The 22,194-nt window shown below is 40.2% G+C and overlaps 2 protein-coding genes and 1 pseudogene across 2 annotated transcripts; 2 read left to right on the forward strand and 1 right to left on the reverse strand.

Moving 5' to 3' along the window:
- Window positions 1-1,460: 1,460 nt before the first annotated feature.
- On the reverse strand, window positions 1,461-6,828 carry prdx6 (peroxiredoxin 6). Its single transcript, XM_005795555.3, has 5 exons — window positions 6,638-6,828; window positions 5,304-5,460; window positions 3,056-3,199; window positions 2,207-2,353; window positions 1,461-2,042 (listed from the first exon to the last, which is right to left on the reverse strand). Exons 1-5 carry the CDS (start codon window positions 6,727-6,729, stop codon window positions 1,917-1,919), a joined length of 666 nt encoding a protein of 221 aa, XP_005795612.2. The 5' UTR covers window positions 6,730-6,828; the 3' UTR covers window positions 1,461-1,916.
- Window positions 6,829-8,273: 1,445 nt separating this feature from the next.
- plpp6 (phospholipid phosphatase 6) lies at window positions 8,274-15,798 on the forward strand. The gene is made up of 2 exons (XM_005795554.2): window positions 8,274-9,162; window positions 12,239-15,798. Exons 1-2 carry the CDS (start codon window positions 8,679-8,681, stop codon window positions 12,604-12,606), a joined length of 852 nt encoding a protein of 283 aa, XP_005795611.1. The 5' UTR covers window positions 8,274-8,678; the 3' UTR covers window positions 12,607-15,798.
- On the forward strand, window positions 15,251-21,439 carry LOC102222233 (annotated as a pseudogene).
- The last annotated feature ends 755 nt before the right edge of the window (window positions 21,440-22,194 follow it).

A 22,194-nucleotide genomic window follows, 5' to 3' on the forward strand; every position in this document is an offset into this window, starting at 1 on the left:
TTGATCAGTGCGGTGTGTTATTTTGGATGACTCCTGGGGACAATGCAGCCACCGGAGAAGTGAGAAGGAGAAGAGAGGCATCGACTTCATGAACATGTACATCCTTATTTCAGTGCATCGGAGGATGAAACTCCTATTGAGCTCATTTGCTGTGGAGGAAAAAGGTAAAAGCAAAATTCCAGTTCTCAGGAGTAAAAGGGAGCCGAGCATTATTCTACTGGACCCCGAACACCTTGTGACTCCCACCTCGCTCATCTTTCCCTTTTGTCCTCATGGTGAATGTGCGTGTGTGTAAGATGAGTGTTCACCTTTAGACTAAAGGAGTTAATATGATCCCCAGCTCTGCAGTTTTGACAGCTGAATAACCCAACGAAGAAACAGACACCCCAATCTTGGCTTCGGTGTCCTGTCTAGAGATGAAGCCAGCCTGCTGGGAGGCGTTGGGATTCTTCATGAGCGTGCAGCACTGCGCAAAAATATCATGAAGTTTTACACATTTCATAACATTTCCGCCTTGTACTTCGATATACTTAATTGGATTATTATGTAATAAACCAGCCAGAAGCAACAAAAGTGAACTGGAAAGAAATTTATACTATATTACACTGATTTTTTAAGCATTTAAAAAAAATTTTTTTTTTCCAATATAACATGTTCTAGGTGCAGAATGCCTATAGTCTAACTAAATCAAATCCAGTGCAACTAATTGCCTTAAAAAGTCATTTAACGGAGTCCATCTGTGTGTGATTCAATCTCATGCCAAAGTTGTTAAGAAAACGACAAAAAATGTAGGCCTATATGTAAAAAAAACAAGTGGAGCTAAAACTGCAAACATGGAGGTGGCAGCATCATGCTGTGGAAAAACACTTGTTTTTTTTCCATTCAGTTAAACTAAAACCCAAATACAGGTATATTACTACGGTTTAAGATCCTGCTTTTTTCTAGCACCATTACTAGGAATCTTTAGGAAGACATTTTGGCACCAGTATGCAATTAAAACATTTCATTTAGAATTTTACAACATTCTCCATAAGAATAAAAATGTGTGAAAGCATTAAAAACAAATGTTCCTCTAGAGAATAATGTCTGTAAGTGATAATGTCCTGAGTATGCTTCTTCTTAGCCCCAGGGGTCAGACTCCTCTAAAGGCTCACAAGATAAACCTGAGAGGTCAGGGGATGATTAATGGAAGAAAGGGAGAAACAAAAAAACATCACAATTCAAGATGGCGGTATCCCCCCCCCAAACCCCTACTTTTCACCAAACGAACGCAGAGTTTAGAGAGCGTATGTGAGAAATTAGTATTTAAAATGCAACTATATTATTGTATTTATTGTGGAGCTTCATAAAAATCATCAAATTTTAAGCGTCAAGCGGCTTGAAGTTTCATCCTTATGTCACCATTTGAAAGTTCTTCACGCTCGTAGTTGCCAAGCAAAACTCAGGGACGATAACGCATACAGAGGAGTTTCAAAAAGTGTTTATTTGGCAAAAAGAGAAAGAACATGATGAGAGAAAGTTGATTGAATCCTGTACGTGCAATGAATGAAAGTTGGCTCTGAAATTAATCCGTTTTTGTCATACTTAGATGTGGCTTCAACAGTAAATAGTCATCTCAGTTCATGATACTTCTTGTTCTTAGTCGTTTATAACAGGTCGCTTCTTTCACTCCAACAATAGGATGTTTCTATTCCATGTTGGAGGTGACGTGTACGCTTGGCGCCATCTACTGGCAGAGTACAGCTCTGCAGCGACAGAATACAAGCTTTATGTTTGAAGGTTGGAGGAGGACATCTAGTGGTTGGTTATAGGACCTCTAAATGTCTACATGCAGAAAGGAGTAACAGATTTGGATGAAAAAGCTAAGCATAAAGCAGCGATGTATATTTTTTAATTTGGTTTGTATTTCTTTGTCTTCAGATCTGAGTGTAGCGCAGGTATTTTTTCCCAGAAGGCATCTCTTTGGTTGTTACTCCGTTGGGGAAGAGAGCGGAAGCTTCGGAATCGGGAAGTGAAGGAATGACCATGACTTTCTCACCAGGCTAACAAGAAACAAAACAAAGCAAAAATAAATTGTTAAGAAGTAAATAAATAGATTAAAAACGGACAATGGTTTGTCACATCACATGATTAAAATAAGTAGCGTGTCATCTACTTGAGACTGGGACAGTGCTGAGGCTGTGTGTCCATAATTTGAACTTCGTACCTTCCAGTCGACGGGCGTGGCCACCTTCTTCTGCGCCGTCAGCTGCAGAGAGTCGATGGCTCTGAGGATCTCGTCAAAGTTCCTCCCGGTGGTGGCAGGGTAGAGGATGGACAGCTTCAGCTTCTTGTCCGGGCCGATCACAAACACCTGAAATGAACCCAGATCATATTTGAATTTTGTCTCAGAGAGCAAGACTAAGAAAGTATTTCCTCTCAACCAATCAATGCCCTGAGAATATAAACGCTAATGGATAACAGAGTGTTAAACGTAGAGATGTAGAACTCCATGAAAGAAATGAGGGCGGTAGATAAGGAAAAGAGGAGCTAGGTAGGATACATGAGGAAAGAAAAGGAGGAAGGACACAAGAAAGGAAGCAAGGAGAGGCATACACAAGGAAGGAAAAGGGGAAAAAAATTAAATAAAAATCAGGAAAAAAATCTTTCCCCAATGCCATTTTAAAAACTTAATCAGAGCCTCACAAAATACTGAAATCCCATTCCATGGTTTCTCTGTCTGTGCAGGAGTACAACACAACTTAATTTCTGTAAAGTTTTCTGTTCAAAACTGCAACATGTTCTCTGTGGACCTGCAGAGGTTGGAGTCTTGAATCAAACAGAAGAAGGAATTACAGTATTATCTCCGTCTATAAAACGTGCATCACAGAATATGCTGGGTCATTGCTTGTGGCCTGAACAAGTGGATGTTTTCAGACTTGATGCCCTGAATTATTTTTTTTTTTTTTTAGAGTCTGATGTCAATTTTAAGACAAACCTGATCCAGAGAAAATGGTCAAACTTGAATTTTAGTTTTTATTCGTTATTGAAACCAGGCAGAAAGCAGGATTCTTACGCAGCGAGCAGTCAGGGGTAGTCCATCCTTGTTCCTCTCGTCGGGGTCCAGCATGCCCAGCTGGACCGACAGTTCTCGCTTGTCATCGGCGATGATGGGGAAAGGCAGAGGGGTGCCGGCCTCATTGGCAAACGCCATCACATCCTGTAACGGGGCGTCGGACGCATTATGCTTTACACTTTGCTTAGAACTACAACTGGAAGAGTTTTCTACAGTGTCACTGTAGCTAGAGGTGCACTGGTCAGGCTGATATTGGTTCTAGCTTTAAGATGAAAACACATTAAAGAGAAACAGCAGTTCTTTGATAGAAGCAACAGTTTTCAATTAACTTTAAAAACACCATAAAAAAGGATGCTGGTTATTAACCTGTTACTTAAAATAATACCCCCACTTAAAATAGTGGGAGTGGTTAGTTTTGATTCTTTTTTTTTTTAATAATAGCACAGGTGAAAGTTGCTAATGACATTCCAATGGGTTCAGATAATGGACTTGTATGTGTTCTGGTCTTGTTAGAGCCCAGTGCTGCTTTAAAAACAGCCAAAACACAATATTCTTTTAGAAAGTCTTGAACATGCTATAGGGATTCAGGGAACACCACTAAGCAGGTTTATTTGTCTGACAGATTCCAGTTTGTTGATACAAATCAAATCTTTTCACAGTCCATTTGTGGAGTCCCACAGGGTTCAATGCTTGGAGCAATTCTCTTTACTTTCATCTCCATCTATGCTGATGATACTCGGCTATATTCGTCCAAAAATCCGATCCGTTAGGTAGACTACAGGAATGAAGACGTAAAAACCTGGATGACTAATTTTTCTGCTTTTAAATTCTGATAAGACATAATCTTTGAAAAAGAAAATTTTAAAAAAGAAAGAAAAACTGTTTTTTAAGTCAACTGATCTAGATTACATATCTTGTCCAGGACTGATGCTGCAAAAACTAGTCTAAGCATTAGTTACGTTACGGCTGGACTTCTCTAATTGTTTGCAATCAGGAATGAGAAAGGGGATCCTCCGCCTCTCACATATAAAGCCCTTAATAATCAAGTGCCATCATACATCAGAGATCCAATCCCAACAGAGCATTTTGCTCTCAGACTGCAGCTTTACTGCTGGTCCAAAGAATTTCAAAAAGTAGAATGAGTGGCAGAAACCAGCTCCATGAAGCAGATGTCTACTTTTAAAACTACAAAAGTACAAAGCAAAAACCAGATTCAAGTGCCAAAAATGCAACATTATCCTTAAATCGATGGTACACTTGGCCGTTACTCCCAGTGTTTAACCATGCATCTCTTCTAAATAAAGCTATTAGCTGAAATTTTGCTGTGACTAATGTGCTCTCTCTCATCCTATATGCTTGAAAAGTGGCACCAAACTTATCTAAGATGTTTCTCTCCTAGACGAAGCCACTAAAGGAGCTACTGCTGCCATTAATTTCGTACTCTTCTGCGACATAGAAAGTACTGTACAATCAATGTTTCCGTGTCTTTTTTATGCGTAAGCTCCGTCTTCTCAAACATACGTGATTTTCTGCTGCCGCTACGTGCTCATCCCGGAGGAGTGAATGCTGCAAGTCAATGACTCAGAAAACTTAACAGATTAGAGTGATAAGATAGATAGAGTTGTTTGACAATTGGAATAATTTGGAATGCATGCAGGATTGGATTGCATAACTTTTCTTCCCCTCTGCCTTGAGATGACATGTTGTGATTAGGTCCCATATAAATAAACTGGACAGGTGGGGTGGGGGGGAAACAAAACTGTACTTTGGGTGCAGATTGGCAAGAAAAAAAACTGGATGATTCCAACCGCTGTTTGTTGCTCTTCTAGTTGGGACGTGCTCAAGCGCTAATGTTTAACTTTACTGGCCCGTGAGCCAGTACAGTTCACATGGATTAAACTAAACTTCCTTAGCTTCTTATAAAACATTTCTAAATTAAGAATTTTTTTTTAATTTACCCACCAGAAATAGTAAAATGTATTTTACTGACCAATAAACATTCATGAACTAGAGGAGTGTCTCTACGGTTGAAATAATTGGACTTTGAACCAACAGTAAAAGTCAATGAGCACAAAACGTCAATAAAGTGATGAAATCCCTGATTCAGTTTGAGGTTTATCAAAAATAATCCTGCTTCCCCTGGTCATGAGGACTTCAAGCAACCACGCCATTAGAACGCAAACAACTACCGATCGTCATCGGTCGATCCACAAGCACTCTGGGTCTGCTCCGAGTTAGAATGCTTCACCTTGCTCCAGTTCTTGTGATCCTCAACGCTGTCGATGGACAGGGCGATCATCTTCACCCCGCGCTTCTTGAACTCATCGGCGAGCTTGGCGGCGCGTGAGAGCTCGGTGGTGCAGACCGGAGTGTAATCCGCCGGGTGGGAAAACAAGATACCCCACCTGCAGGAAAAAAATAAAATAAAATAAAATCCATCGCCTCCACCGGGCGGATTGACGTCAAGCTTTGCTCACGAACATATGATTTTAACAACACATGACTGCTATTAACAATTGGACCTCAGTAAAGCCTAAAAGGTCAGTGGCACCTCATTCTAGCCACATGTTTGGGAACCTCAGGCTGAGGCACAGGATTTCTGGATTTATTATTCACAAATCCCCTGAAGTGTTGATAAGAGCAACATAAGTTAATAAAATGACAATGCTATGGCAGACATCTAAAGCAAAACATCACATTGTTTCTTTTGATTTGGCATCACATGCAGTGAAAGGGAACAGAAAACCCCTGGCCCCAAGCGGTATGAGGATCACCTGATGTCTAGCTGGCCAGAATCACACCACTTCCTCCCCCCATGCCCTCTGGAGCAGGTTCTAGCAACAAATTATTCAAAATGGGCTTTGTCCTGTGCTTTCCAGGGATTCGACCTTCCACGTGCATTGGCAGGAACAATCTTAATCGATGAATAGCATAACAGGAAGCAAGAAAATCTAGGACGCAGCTTTAACAGATGACTGCCTCTCCCAATTCCCACCGTGAGAAAGAAGTGAGTTACTGTCCAGCACATCTGTGTTCATCTGCCTGGCGTCCGCAGGAGGAAAAGAAATCCACAAAATTTGAATTTAGAGGTTGGTGACAACTGGTTTATCCTGTTTGGCCAAGATTGACCAGTTTTACTAGAAAAGAAAACATCTAAAAAGGTCGTGCAGCATGAGGAAAACATACAGTCCCACCAAATCAACACTATTTTTGAACAAACGAGCCTCAAAGTGCATGTTTTTACATTAATTTCATAAATTAGGCTGTTTTCGAGGCTTTGAATTAGTTCTGTGCTCAGTGAAACATGTAAAATAAAGATTACAGGCAAACAATTAAAGTTATGCACCCTGCTTATATAAACCCATCTATTGTAGCCAGCTGGCATCACTTAACTGGGAAATCTTACGGAGTCAGATAAACACAATAAAACTACATTCAGAACCGATCTGCCGTAATGTCATACTTTCTACTCCACACTCTACAGAGCAGGCTTTCACCACATGTTACACATGTTACTCAAAGATGCAGAAAATTGAGAAGCTGTGCTGAGAGGTAGAGCTCTTCCGAGCTGTGCGCACTTACGAGTCGCCCAGAAAATCGTGAAATTTAATCCTTCCGGAAGTCGTGTCCGCCTCAAAGTTTGGGAACACTTCTCCTAGCAGGATCCCAGGCATGGCTGGCTCTAAGCTGAAGCTCACACACTGTGAAGTAAAAGGCTGGCAGACCTGGAAGAGAGCAGCAGGCACTGCGATAGCGGCTCAAGGGAGCATGAATGAACCCGGAAAAGGGGGCGTGGTTAAAATAACGCACTCTAGACCCCTGACCAATCAGAGAAGAGGCGTTAAATTCGTCATTATTTCTTTTCTTTTCATCTTTAACTAGAACCTGAATGGATAACGTAACCGATACAAATACAAAAAGTAAGAGAAAGAAGCATTTTATGTATGAAATGCCATAATTTTATTTAGTTGTAAATGTGCAGAGAAGATGACGCTTGCACTCACAGTGTTGAAGAAATATTTCAAATGATTTCAAAGTGAGTTTATGTGAAGGCATTTTTAGTGATAGTTTTATAGTGATAATGAAGAAAAAAAGCTGTGATTTTCCAGTCAGATGGCAGAGCCCTTGTTTTAGCTGATTTAAACAACTTAAATCTCAAACTTAAAATGTTTATAGCCACTGTTATCATCTTACTGCCTTAGAGATTACTGTAACACGCGTAACGTAACTACAACAGGTGCAGTTACTTTTAGATTGTAACAAGTACTGGCAAATGGAGTGCCTTTAATCAAACATCGTCAACTTTTACACATTTTCTACAATGACAAAATGTGTGCGTAGTATTGTTTTTTTTTGTTTGTTTGTTTGTTTTTTGTTGTAGACCAAAGCAAAGTAGTTACTAACAGTGGAATTAAATTCAACAGGGTTTTGAAAAACATTTCAAAAGATGGGGGAAAAAGTTTATTTTGCTTTACCTCGCAAGACTTGTATACACATTTAAAGAGCCTCAGTGTTAACTATTTGGTGCAAAAAAAGTGATTGAAAATCGATTTATTCACTGCATGTTTATGTCTGTTTGTATCAGGTTGAGATAGAGCTGCACACGAAAGCGGCCCTTTAAACTATTCAGACTACCAACACAAAAGAGACGCAATTAAAACTGTCAGATGACCTATTACCCCGCGATAATAACTCAGAAATAGTCCAAATAGTTTGGATGTATTTTTTCGTCTTTCCCACTTTCTGTTTCCATTTATATCATAGGTTTGTGATGCATTTCTATCCTAAAGAAAAAGATATAAAACTTCAGATATTTCACGAGATATTAACGTGTGGAAAAACCTCACGAAATCCTTACAATGGCCACCGACACCGTAAGAAAGACTTTCAGTACTCAATTATGCCGCAATAACCTCGTGAGACCTTTTGTTTGATGTGCATTTTTTATGTCTCCTTACTATTTAGGATTAGTATGACCTAATTTTAGTTGAAATTAAATTTTAGCTTTCTATGTGCTCTTGAACTATGTCAACACCAATGCCCTCATATGAGGACAATGGGTCTGTTTTTGCATATACATTTTCTCCTTGTCATTTGGGATCATAAGGACCCAATTAGCCTAAAAATGATATTTTAGCTTTCTACAATAAGTGGTTATCTCAAAACCCAATGTCCTCAGACGAGGACATTGGGCCTATCTGTGTGACGATAAGACCATTCAATCAATGTTATTATTTACATCTGTGTTTACAAAAATGTAATGTCCTCATATGAGGATGCAGGGTCTCACTAATCAGTACATTATTGCGAGAGAACCTTTTGCGTTGCTTCGCAAAATGTAACGCAAAAGAAAATAAAAATTCCCATGTCCCATAAGGGGTTCCGTAGCGTAAGGTCCAACCAGAACAATGCAACAAACACAAAGAAGACTCAATTTCCCAGGGTCCTCTGCGTAAAGAGCAACAAATATGGCGGTTCGCTTCCAGGTACCCGGACGTGACAGGAATTATCAACAGATGAGCTAAAGGAGCGAAAACCTTCGGAAAGCGGCTGACATTTTTCATTTATCGTTTTCGTATCATTTTTTCTTGAGTGGACGGGTTACTAAAGCATAGAAGAGGAAATGCCTTCTCCAAAGGCTAAGAACGCCGGTCGCAGGGATGGCAGCCCGGTGCTCGGCAGTAACTTCGACTTCGTGTCGCTGACCAAGCCGCTGAACCGCTCCTCCCCGCCGCACCTCCTCCAGCGACAGGGCTCCGACCCCACCACCGCTCGCCTCCGGGCCTCGGAGAGCCCCTCGCGTCGCCGAGGCTCCGGCTCCTCCACGGGCTCGGCGAGCGGTCAGGGGCCGCCTGAGGAAGACGGCATACGGCTCAACCCGTCCCTCATCGGCATCTCGCTCAGCTCCCTGCTCGCCATCGACCTTTGGCTGTCCAAGCGGCTCAGCGTGTGCGCCTGCGAGGACTCGTCGTGGGGCAGCGCTCGCCCCTTGATGAAGCTGATCGAGGTATCCGGACATGGCATCCCGTGGCTGGCAGGCGCTGCTTACTCCATGTACAAGAGCGACAGTGCTGCAGGACAGGAAGTCATGCTCAACCTGCTCATGGGTAAATGCGCTCCGTCATGGGTTCATTATTGTAAATAACGCAATAACTGGACTCAGTTGAAGAAAGCAACTGGACTCACATGTAGAAAGCATAATAACCCTGCTTTGCTCTGCCTCCACATCTCGCATAATCCTCGCTATAAGTGACTGATGCTGCCTGTCGTGATCATAATGTTTTTCTTTAAATGTGGAAGCATCACCTGTCATTGTCACCGCTGACATAATATTCTGCAATATTTCATGGTGAACAACAGGGTAATACAAAACAACCAAATGTTTCTCTAATCCCAAAGAAACAGAAATTTGCCAGATTTATTTATTTACATTACTTCAGATCTTGAGTTGGGATGCTATTCACCTTTGTGAAACACTTAAATAAGGGGGAAATAAATCAGTGCTTCATATAAGCGAAGATCCAACACGTACACCGGAAACAATTGGGTTTAAATGAGATTCTGATCACGGGAAGCATAACATTTCTAAACCGCATAGGTCCTGATGAAACAAAGAATAAAACCACAAATATTAGAAAGAATGGAAATGATGAAAAGCAAGTAAAATCTACGTTTATTGAGTGGTGTTAAAATGAATTTGCAGAAAGTAGTATTCATCTAGTTCATTCATAGAGTTATAAAATCAAGATAGTTAAAATGAAAGTACTCATACTCTCTTGTACATACTGCTGTTGTCCATACTCATCCCCCTAAATGTTCTTGCAGCTTTACTTTGATTAGACCATGAGCAATAGAAACAAAGGTCAAATTAGGGACAGATTAATTTTATTTTTACTGAAGAGTTTTTGCTAAATTCTAAAACTTTCATTTTGTCCATGGCTTTTAAAGTTTGTAGAAAATCTAGATCACATTAGACCTCTAAAAAGAGAAAAATCTAATAATTTAGAACAAATGTAGCCAAGCATTTGAATGCATCACTTATGATGTGACGAGAAATACTTGTTTTCATTAGCATTTTTCTAGAATCTATTCTTCTGAGGGGTTTCCCTGCAGATTTTGGCAGAGTTGCCCCGACGTTGCATGAATTTTTTAGCACTCTGTTGCTGGCGGACATAAATCCTCCCAAACATCAGGCGCATCTTAACAGTTCCTCTAATCAGAGCTGATGGTTTTATTCCCTTTTACGTACTGGGAACATTTCTGCAGCATCATGGTCTAACATTAAAATGCGCTGTCGCCACATTAAGCGGTTGTCACATTGAACAATATTTACAGTCTGCGTTCGGTAACATGAGAAGTAGACGTCAGCTCGGTTCACATTCGGTTTACCCAGCAGACTAGGATGTGATTGTTGGTGTCAGATTATTTTAGAGGTTCACGCTTTGTTTTCGTCGACAGTTTTGATCTGACCGCGTTTTATTTCTCATCATTTCTAAATAGCTTTTGCTCCAAATACCGATTTGGCAGTTTCAACTCGCATTTCACTAAGCGCGATTTACCGGCTTCTACTTGCAGAGTAGAAAATCTAAAGTTATGAAGTACAAAAACATCCCATTTGTTGGCACAAAATGATGCATGGTTTGTTCAAAACTGCCTTGTGGAAGTGGGCTCCAGGAATATGAAACTGTGAAAAGGCAAACTGACCTTTGAGAAACCTGTTAATGTTTGTGAGATTAACTTTAAAAATAAAAAACAGTGAATGGGTTTAAGAATACCGTACTCTAACTTTGCTCCTCCATTCATTAAAAACGGTCTAGTGAGCCATAAACTCTTGGAATAAACAGATTGACACCATTAGATTAAATCAACACTAACTTGCTAATTTGCTGATCCTGTCATATTTTGGTCTGATTTAACACCAAATAAAGGTCATTATGACCCAACACTCTTCATTTGTGCAGCACAGGTTGATTTTAACCATCTTCTAAATATTTATATATTTTTTACATTTTACAATATAAAAATTATAGTATTTTTTAATTTAACCTGTTATATTTCTTAATTTTCCAAGCGGCCCCCATATAAGCACTTCTCGGTGGGATAACTAACCATGTTAAAATGTGCAGCCACCATTATTCCCATTTTCTTCTCTACTTCAACGTTTTAAGCTCGATGTTCACTGAACCTGTACATCGTCGTGCATTGAGTTGGAGCTGCAACAGAGCCGGCTGTGTTTCTGGTATTGTTGCATGTATGGAGAGTTGCAGGCTGCACCAGTCTCTCACACTGTGTGGACTTATTAGGACACTTGGAGTAAAGCCATTGGGCAATGTTATTAGTAGCACATGTAATTTTAGTTTTAGGTCAAGTCTGTGTTGGGAAACTTGATTCCAGGAGGACTGAGGAGGTGGCGCTCTGAGGTTTAATCATGTCGCATGTTTCTGATGAGGTACTACAGTCTCTTCTGAGGGTCAATAAGCATTTACAGAGTCTGGAAACTTGATTAATAAACTTGGAGTGAAAAATTGTGTGTTGTCAGATTTGAGCAAATGTCTGAGACTCGGGCACTTTCTTCACACCGCCACCAGATGGCGCCAAGACAATGATGTCTGAATGACTGGAGTTTGATGGGTTTCACTAATCTTGTTATCGTGCAATCTATGTGGAGTAGGGCTGAAACAATTAATTGTGAACTAATTTAGTAAATTATTAATCGTTAACTTGAGTATACAGACTCAAAAAATGGCCACTGGATGAAAAAACAACATATTCAGCGCAGTAATTAAGCCAAAACTGTAGAAAATTATATGTTTTGCATCTAAGATAAAAACACCTTTGTCTGTAAATATGTTCTACACAGAACTCTTTAAGTTTAAGCTTCACCCGGTTTAGATTTACTAAAGGAATGCTATGGAGTTTAGGTAATGAAATGCTAATTTTCTTATTTCAAAAAGCAATTGAAGTATTTGATTCTTTGCATCTTTTAATGTTTCTCTAACACTATTAAAAAGGCTTATTGAGTTAAACAACATATCTGTAGGCTGTGCCACTTTTTTATCCAGCTAATTGTCAGAATAATTGATGGCTTAAAATAATTGTTAGTAATGTAGAGGTAGTCCTCCTGTTTGTGGTGCAGCGTTGTGATGTTCTTCCATGTCTGCTTCTTCTTCTTCTCTCCCACAGGCCTTCTGCTGGACCTCATCCTGGTCGGCGCGGTCAAAGCGGTGGTGCGTCGGCGCCGGCCGGCTCATAACCAAATGGACATGTTTGCCACCTTCTCCGTGGACCGCTACTCCTTCCCCTCCGGCCACGCCACCCGAGCCGCCATGTGCGGCCGCTTCCTGCTGGCCCACCTGGTGCTGGCTGCGCCGCTCAGGGTCCTGGTCTTGCTGTGGGTGGGCCTGGTGGGGCTCAGCCGGGTGCTGCTGGGCAGGCACCATGTTACCGATGTGCTGTTTGGGTTTTGGATGGGGTACTGCCAGTACAAACTGGTGGAGATACTGTGGCTCTCTCCTGAAACTCTACAGGGGCTGCTCGGGCATTTAGCTTAAATTTAGAGACTGAGAGGAAGAGAGGGGGTGCGAAATGGTTTTGCTTTAAGGGCCTCTGCACATTTTTTATTTTCATTTCTCTGCTCTAAAATTATTTTCATTGGGGTAGACTCAGGAGAAGAGTTCCCCAAAGTACTGCTTTCTGCTACTTTACAGACATTCAGTCTGGTTCTTACCTTTCATTTGGGTTTGTAGGTAGGAAGCATCTACTAAACATCAACAACATTATGAAACAAACCTAACACTGCGCAGGTCTGTTTTATGTCGCTAATATGTTTGTAATCAAGCAAAACATGGGTTGAGTCTTCTGAGGGGTCCTGAAGCTGGCCTCTGTTTGGATGAGCAGCTCAGATTATCAAGACGGGTCTCACAGACGCTCCGTCACGTTCAGATCTTTGGAGTTTGGCACTCGGGTCCTCTGGGTCCAGATAAATGCCAGGATCCAAATATCTCTGCAGATCATCGTCAGCGTTAATCACAATGTTGATACCGATTATTTCAAGGGATTAAAGACCAAATTGGAGGAGACTCTGCTTAGCACTTTAGCTAACTCAACTTTCCTGTTCACCAGGATACACACGGTGACTAAATACATTTCTAGGACCAAGTTGTGCTTATGTCTTTAAAAAAAATCACATGATCAAGATAGTTGTTATTTTCCATTAGTTAATGCAGAGGCAAGCGAACATAAGAAGTAGTTTTGAGTTCCGATCCATAAGATGCACTAAAAAATAAAACTAATGCATGTTTAGATGTTTTTCTACTACTGTGGATAAGTCACTGTTGTTAAAGTAAGATTTGTAAAGTTGTTTCAAACATGTGGGTTGGCTGGACCATGTGATACATTACCAGGAGTTCATCAGTAATAAGATCAGCCATATGGTGTCCTCCTCCTCCTTATTCTCAGCGCACATAGATGATCTAGTCATTAACGTCTAAGATTTCATATTCAGCCCATCACATTCAGAGTAAACCCAATTAGCTTCTTATAATCAATATTGTCATCATGTTTACACTTTTTCTGACTGATAATCTGTTCTGTTGAATTGCATCGACCTGGTTTCCCTGCTCTACCAGATCAGATCTGACCACTGAGGGGATATTTTAAGGATTTGGGAGTCAAATGTTGAGTGTTTACACTTGATCCTTTTGGCCATGTTTGCTTGCATCTGTGGATTTTGCTTCACCCAGCAGCAGCAATCATAAAGTTCTGGTTCACTAAGCCATATAAATATCAGCGGGAACATGTATAAGTTTTCAAATCTTCTACTTGATATACTCTAGCACTTAAAATCAGTCATCCGTCACAGCGCCTCCCTGCTTTGGGTGTCAGTTTTTTATTTCACTAGATTATTTCCTTTTTAAGTACTGTTTTTAATAATTTATGATTAATGAGGGACAAATTCTCATCTGAATTTCCAACATTTAAAGAAAATCTCTGAAGAATATGCAATTAGATAAAAGCTAAACTGTTGTTTTTAAGGACTCTTAAATGAAACATTTGCAAAAATAATCGAAAAAAAAAGAGAGAATTGTTAACCGTAAAGTCAAAATTTCTGAGAGACTGTCTAAGCATATTGTTTGTTTAGATAATCAGCTAACGCTGCTACCTTTCCACTCTGCACAGAGAACAGTTTCAGGCTTTCTACACTGTAAAGGACATGTTGCATCGTCATGGCTACCTCCTCAATACCAACATATTCACTGATCAATAATTACAGAACATCTTTAGCTGTAGAGAAACTAAAGACAAAAATCATAGATGTGCTGTTTTATTATTATTATTATTATTATATAAAAGTTTACATGTGTGATGCATGGAGTACGGTTCATTTTCTCCTCAATGTCAAACAATCAAATCAACAGAACAAATAGATGCTTTAGTGACAAAAACAACAAAAGTCAGACAAAGGCTGAGGTTTCAGTGAAGATGTGCTACTTTCCTTTTTTCATACGAAAACTAGCAGAAAATGAACTACTTCCTCTACTGCAGGTGTGTCAAGCCTGTGCTCCCGGTTCACACTGCGAAAACAATCCTTGAAAGGTGTCAAGAACTTAGTTTTGTGCTCTAATGATCCGGTATATGGCCTGAAAGTTCATAGAGGTCAGCAGGTGGTGTACAGTTTTGTAACTTTCTTTACCACGTAGAGTAATAAAAACTTAAACATATCTGCCTGTCTGTGCAGCATGCCAAATAGAATTAGCCTAACCAAGAACATTTTCCAGCTTCGCTGGAGCTGATGTATGCTATATAGTGTCAAACACATTTTCATGACTGTGACAAAAACCGAACTAAATCTTATTTCTCTTCTGCAAACTAGCAAAAGTTGCCTTTCTTGTGAATGTGCTGCTGATCTTTGTTTTAAAATCCCTCATCATTTCTTTCTAAGATCTCTAAAGGCAATAACCTGCAAATGGGCCAGACTGACATCCAGGTGTCTAAACATGATGAGTCTTCCTTTAGACTTAAGCTATTATTTCACAGCGTGTGTTTGAGTGTGCATGGTTAGGAGTTAATTTTTTTATCATCATATGATTGCACTTAATATTTACATAAAAAAAGAGCACTTCTGCAAATCGTCAATGCGTTGTAGTGACGTCATCGGTGGAGATGACTCAACAAATATGTGTGTTTAATAGCAACATGGGGTCACGGAGGCTGAGGACCCTGGTTTGAGGTGTGTGAAGCTCTGGTTAGCCGTAGTGGCTTCTTCCTGGCTTGAGCAGATCCAGACGCTCCATTCGACAAACTTTTCCATCGGCGACTGTTTGGTTGACGCGTGTCAGACTGTGCCCTCTTTCTGCAGCAACGGACCAACAGTCTTCCCAGTACGTGGCGACTTTCCAGATTTCAGCGTCCTTTGCTGTTGCAAATCACAATATGCTGAATAGCACATTTATGACCAAATTTGTTTTATGGTTGTCCTACTGTGAAGAATATGAATATGACTTTAACCTAAGAGAAGCAAAGTAAAATAAGTTGCTACACTGTTAATATGTGAGTGGTGGATAGATTTTGCACTCATCAGCTGTTTTCGGTTTTGCTTACTGAAAACCAATATACTGTATTGAAGCTTTATCTTGAAGTGCTCAGATATATGTTGGTGTGATTGCATTGTGTCGTGTCAGTACATTTGCTTCTGCTGTTAAATATGTTAAAGATTTTTAATTAAATGGGGGACGCAATTGAAACCGCCTACCGTCATTTCTGATGCATGTGTGTGACGAATGATTGGAAAAATCGACTTTATTTTTCAGCTCATAAAGATTTTGGTTTACCCAAATGAGCATGATCAGCGATGTTCATTCCATGTATCATTTCAGGACAAGATGTTTTTAATTATGCACTAAACACCAGCTTTAATAACGGAGTTCATCATGGTTAGGTTGGGTCAAACACTTTTTACATGAGAGCAGTTCATAAATACTACTGCTACATAATTGGTGGTGAAATATTTTCATCCGTGAATCAAGATAATACCAACAAGTCACTCAATTAAGCTAAAAGTTGAAAAGAAACCAAGATGTTGAATGAAGAGATTCAAGATGTTCAAACTATAGATTTGAAGAACAACGGCACATTTTAGAAGTGGAGAGTCTTAATGCAAACACACAGCAAACTCTTCAAATTTTCATTTGAAAAAAAAAAAAACGTATCAATTTCCTTCTAATTCACGTGAATGAAATGAAATAAAAGTTAAACTAAATCATCTGAATGCACTAGTCTTCAAGGGAATGTAAGTCACAACAAACGAGAAGGCCCCTCAATATACTGTAGAAAATGCTTTCAATATTTCAGTAGATTGAAGCTGGACATTGTGCATAAAAAAAATAAAAAATCATAATACAATCATGCAGATGGCGTGTGCAGTGAATGCCACTCGTTCACCCGCCAGCCGTCTCCCACCACTTGATTGGAACGCAATCTGGACTTTAGTCGAAGAAAAACCTCACTGATTTGGGTAAACATTGCTCACGCCAATAAAAGCCTTTTTGGGCAATTGGGTCAGAAAAAAACCCCAATGAGGCTCTGCGATGGTTCCTTTGTGTATAAAAGACTGCACTTCAGGTGATGCTCCTCCAAACTGGTCAGAACAGCGGCACACAAGGATCATCACGGTAAGAAAAGGCACACTAGATCTCTGTCCATTTTATAGGTAAACCATTTGTCAGGTCTAAATACCTATTAAACAAAACACAGGAAAGACAAGAGAGTTAAATTCTTTTTGCACTCGCGAGGAGAACGGACAGAGATGTGCTTTCAGTTACAAATCTCCTACCGCTCTGAAACACATCTTTCCGCTCCTCTCTTTTTATTACTCTTCAGAAACCCTCGTACATTGGGCGCTTGCAACTTCTCAAAGGGAGGGGCAAAAACAATTTATCACATAGTTGCAGCGCTAATGACTTTTACTATTTAGACACATGTTATCTACAATCTAAATCCTTCTTGCTCCAGTCGAGTACCAGACACGGCCGGCGTTGAGTAAAACAAGTTGTATATCACACAGGAGAGCAGAGTTTATTGCTGGGCAATAAACTCTGCTAGAAGAGTTGTCTCCGCTATCTCCCAGGCTTTGCTGATGGCATCTCAAGGAAGTCACAGGAAGGAATCATAATTATTCAACACACAGAGACATTACTTAGAATAGAGGAAAAAGAGAAAAAGCATATAATTAAACATTATCTAAATGTTACTACAAAGCTACATGATACAACGAATATTTGATAATTACTAAAAATACAATTTATCCAACACCATTACAGTCCATGTGTGGTTTAATAAGATGAAACTAAAGGGCTCAAGGAGTTTGCATGGGCCGTTTGATTAGTGTTCACTCTTTGAAATGATCTAATCAAAAATAAAGACAACAATCCAATGCTTTCAATGAATTGTAAGATTGCCTTTGCCCTGATTTGTACTTCTAAGAACCGAGAAGATTTTATGACGGAACATAAAAGCAAAAGCTGATAAGAATATGATGCAGACAGCAGCTGAACTATTAATTACTTTGGGTGCAAGTAGGCAGATAGTGAAATACTGCAAAGGTGTGCTTTTGGTTTAAAATGTCAATAAAGCATTTACAGAAAGTTGACTTATGTAAAGTAAGGACACTAGTTGACACAAGGGGAGGAAAGTTGGGGGAAAAAGGTTTCAGCAAAGTTGCTATAAACACATTGAGAAATGGGGAAGAGGAAAAGGAAATGAAAACTTTAACAATGGAATTGCTCAACTAAAACTGCACATATGGTTGCTAAAATTGAGTTTATTTTCTGTCCTGTTGCAGCTCCTTCATGGTGCAGAGTCGCATTGATCGGGGCGGGCCCCTCGGGTCTCACCAGCGTCAAGGCTTGCCTGGATGAGGGCCTGGAGCCCACCTGCTTCAAAAGCAGCAATGACATAGGAGGACTCTGGATGTTCAAGGCAAGACGCCATCTTTAGTTGAATTTCCCTATGTTTAGTCAGCAAGTACAACCTCGAGAAAGCATTCACATTCCCGGATGTTTTACACATTTTTCACATTATGACTATGAACTTCATTGTACTTTATTGGGGTTTGATTTTCCGGACCAATACAAAAAGGTGGACAATGGTAAAGTGTTTCTTGAGATTTTGTTCCAGACCTGATCCAGACCTTTTAGGTTGGTATTTTTATAAATTTATTATGTGGAAGCCTCTTAGTTTTGCCATGTAATTAGATCCATCCAGATTCCCTTCTGGACCTGGGATGCTCCTGCAGAAGAAAAGCAGCCCTCTTTTTTAACAGTGGTTTTCTTCTTCCTAGTCTCTTTTCCTGCACAGTGTTTTTTTTTTTTGTGCAGGAAGTGCCTGAGCCAAGCAGGGCCAGCATCTACCGCTCTCTCACCATCAATATTTCCAAGGAGATAATGTGCTACAGTGACTTCCCCATCCCTGCTGATTACCCAAACTCTAAGATCTTGAAATACTTCAGGATGTACGCAGAGCACTTTAAAATACTGCAATACATTAGTTTCCAGGTAACATAAAACAACCCAATTCTTAAGAAACCTTTATTGGTCAAAATCTGTGCTGCCAAGCCTGTTTTGATAACTTCTGGGTATTTTGCTTTTTCAGACCTCAGTAAAGAAAGTCACACAAAGACCAGACTTTTCTCGCACCGGTCAGTGGGAGGTGGTGAGAGACCAAAGATGGACTGGAGGAGAGGCACATCTTTGATGCAGTCATGTGCTGCTCCGGTCATTACACCTACCCTAACCTGCTACTTAAAGACTTTCCAGGTATGTCTTGGTCTTGTGTTGTTTAGTTTGCACGTATAGTTGGAAAATTCATAGCAAAACGATCATGACGGATTTTCCAAAACCCAAGAAGCGATTGTAGCCCTTAATACTTGTTGCAGGAATAGAGACGTTTGAAGGAAAATACCTCCACAGCTGGGACTAGAAGGGACCTGAGGACATGCACGGGAAGAGAGTGGTGGTCATCGGCATCGGCAACTCAGGAGGAGACATCGCCGTGGAGGGCAGCAGAGTAGCAGAGCAGGTTCTTGTTCTCTTTGTTTTGTCTTTTTTGAGTTAACATATTTCTGTTACTTGAAGGAATGTTAATTAGTATATGTTCTGCTGCCCAGGTGTATATGAGCACCCGTCGCGGCGCCTGTTGTGATCCATCAGGTTTCAGATATTGGCTGTCCGGTGGACATGATGTACAACACAAGGTTCATCCACATCCTGTTCCAGCTGCTGCCCATCATCTTCTTCACCTGGTTTGAAGAGAAGAAACTCAACGCCGTGTACGGCCACACAACATTCGCCCTCAAGCCCAAACACAGGTGGGTTCTCTCCTGAAAATACACAATGCCGAGCAAAAGCATTTGGAAGTCTATTATGTTTTGTCATGCTACAACCACAAAGAAAGATCAAGTTTTTGATGGTCTAGGTCTTAAAATCTAGTCATCAAAAGCCGGCGTCCTGCAACTGAGAAACATCTTAAAGTTGCAAGACATCAACCCTGAAGGACTGAAGTTGAAGATCCCTAGTCTTTTGAATAAAATCCCATCAAACTCACTGATGTTTATGGAAAACGTGTAGAAATGTTCAAGGCAAGATTAATTAGATTTCTGGATCTCTTTACTGGTTAGTCACTTTGGTGATGTGCATCTTCCCTTTGATCGATCATTATCTCATCATCTCTCCTAAATCCTGTGTTCCTCTCTCTTTCCTGCCTCCACAGGCTCTTCAGTCAGATACCAGTGATCAATGACGATCTGCCTCTAAAGATTCTTTCAGGATCCATTATCATCAAACCGAATGTAAAGGGAATTTGTGGCTCTCCTGTGGTGTTTGACGATGGGAGCATGGTCAAACACTGTGAATCTTCCCTAGGAGGAAGATTCTGGAAAAGGTCCGAATTTTTCTCCTAAGTATTTTCAAGAGTCTTTCCACACTCCCAGAATGCTTTTCACTACCTTCAACATCGTCTTCATTGCAGGTAGACACAATATTTTTGCAATATGTGCTGCTCTCATCAATTTTTGACTAGCTTTATTTGTCAAAAGGGACTTTTAGGGGTTGTAGTACAGCAGTTTTGGAGACAAATAAGGTAAATGTATCAATGACTTCAAAACAAATGATTTGTTGTCAAGTTGGTGAGAAAAAAACATCTGTACACAGATCATACACAGGCATCTAAAAACAATATAAGTTCCCATTTTGTTAAAATGGGAACTTATATATTGTTTTTGTTGTTGGCTGCATATAAGATTCTGGTCAATTTTCACTTTACCAAGTAAGTAATTTTTATTTTGAATCTTCATCCAAAACCACGCGACACAGATTCCACCTGTGGGTTATTTTTAATCACAGGAGAGAAACAGGTACATCTCTTTACAGGACGTCGTGTTTATGTATTTGAGCTAATCATTTTACACCGGTTCAGACCAGACCAACATGAGAAGTTGTGAAAAACACCTTTTAATCCAGCTATTGTCCAAAAAGAGCTTTTGTTGTTTTCTTTTCCTTCAGATTTAAAAGTGAAGTGAAAATATGAATCTGGAGGAACTCAAACGGCATCATAGTGCGCCCCCTGGTGCTGACATCTCGCAGTGTATTCTTCTCATCGTGGGAATTCCAAAGACTTGAAGCTGCTGTAAATGTGAATGTCGCTTTAAGAGTCGAAACTATGAGCTTTTGAAATCACTCCATGGCCTCTGGGACCTGTGAAATTTTTCCATGCACTTTCACTTGCTGAGAAGGTTTTTTTTTTTCTTTTTTTTCCCTCCAGCTCAACACAAAGGGGGGGTTTCGATCAAAGCTACCCAGAACCTTTATCCTCTGGAACTTTTGCAGCCGCCTGCAGTCTGGTACAAAGAGCACACTCGTATGGTTTCTTTCATTAATGAGTAACATTAGCAGCAGATTTTTTTTCTTTCTTTCTTTTTTCAGAAGTTTAATTTTTAAGTTAGGATATCGTGTTTTTGTTCTGCTGTGATGTTTTCTCTTTTATTAATCCAGCATAAATATGAGCCAGTGCATTTACTCATTAGTCGTCCCATTAAGAGTAATCTAAACTACTTTATTCACGAAGAATGTTGATGCACTTAACTCATTTAGGTGCCAGAGACGGGTGGAATTTTCCATCAGCCTGGACAAAGTCTGGCCTGCTCTGTCCACGTTACCTTGACGCTTTTTTCCCCCGCATGTGGCATTATCACACATGACACATACAGTATATAGGTCTTCCAACATCCTCAAACCATTCTTACTCTACTCCTTCTACAGATTTGGTAATAAATTCTTGTTAGCTGGGAAGTGATTTTTAAACCTTTTTTTTATTATTTTCTAAAATCAGCCAAGTTCCAAATAAGTTTGGATGCACCAAAGTCAGGGTTCTGAACTTTGACCCCCCCCCCCCCCCCCCCCCCCCCCCCCCCCCGGAGCTACTAGATTGTGCTTTTCCATTAAACCAAAAAGGATTTGTAACCGGTGGAGCGTCGAGGAAGAAGCTAAAATGTGCAAAACATAGAGGACATTAGGGGATAACATCCAAACCTCAGGTCATTTTGATAACTTTTACTCAACCATAAGAGAGAAAACAGTGACTTGCAAAAGTAATAATTTGATCCAAACCTTCGCACTGCAACTGACTGAATTGATGTCCTGATGGAAGGTGAATCTCCATCACAATCTCAAGGCTACTGCAGCCTCTAGCACAAATTTTCTCACAATATTGTCATGTGTAGCTCCATTCATCTTCCATTAATCAGCTTTTCTGTCCTCCTCACAGCATGATGCTGCCACCACCCTGCTTCACCATGGAGATGCATCAAGTGACGTTCACAGTGATGTGCTTTGCTTCTTTTCTATAACACATTATATTGTCAATGTAGGCAAACATTTTAGGCAGATCACCTTCTTTCCTGTTGGTGCCTACAGACAAACTATGATCAGGACTTAATGTGTCTTTCTTTCAACACAAGTTTTCTATTTGCCAGATTTGTGGAGTGTACAAATAACAATAATTCTGTCAACACATTTCCCCGTTCGAGCTGCGGATCTCTGCAGCTCCTCCAAAGTTACTATAAACCTGTCTTACTAGGTTTATTCTGT

Source organism: Xiphophorus maculatus, chromosome 9 (genome assembly GCF_002775205.1).
Source record: "Xiphophorus maculatus strain JP 163 A chromosome 9, X_maculatus-5.0-male, whole genome shotgun sequence".
In the NCBI taxonomy this organism is placed as follows: Eukaryota; Metazoa; Chordata; class Actinopteri; order Cyprinodontiformes; family Poeciliidae; genus Xiphophorus; species Xiphophorus maculatus.

What these genes read in the sequence shown, in the direction of transcription:
- prdx6 (XM_005795555.3), bottom strand. Translation starts at nt 6,729, where the DNA reads ATGCCTGGGATCCTGCTAGGAGAAGTGTTCCCAAACTTTGAGGCGGAC. An exon ending in ATCACAAGAACTGGAGCAAG is followed by an intron (nt 3,200 to 5,303) that starts GTGAAGCATTCT and finishes GCCCCGTTACAG; the next exon opens with GATGTGATGGCGTTTGCCAA. An exon ending in TACCCCTGACTGCTCGCTGC is followed by an intron (nt 2,354 to 3,055) that starts GTAAGAATCCTG and finishes GGTTCATTTCAG; the next exon opens with GTGTTTGTGATCGGCCCGGA.
- plpp6 (XM_005795554.2), top strand. Translation starts at nt 8,679, where the DNA reads ATGCCTTCTCCAAAGGCTAAGAACGCCGGTCGCAGGGATGGCAGCCCG. An exon ending in CATGCTCAACCTGCTCATGG is followed by an intron (nt 9,163 to 12,238) that starts GTAAATGCGCTC and finishes TCTCTCCCACAG; the next exon opens with GCCTTCTGCTGGACCTCATC.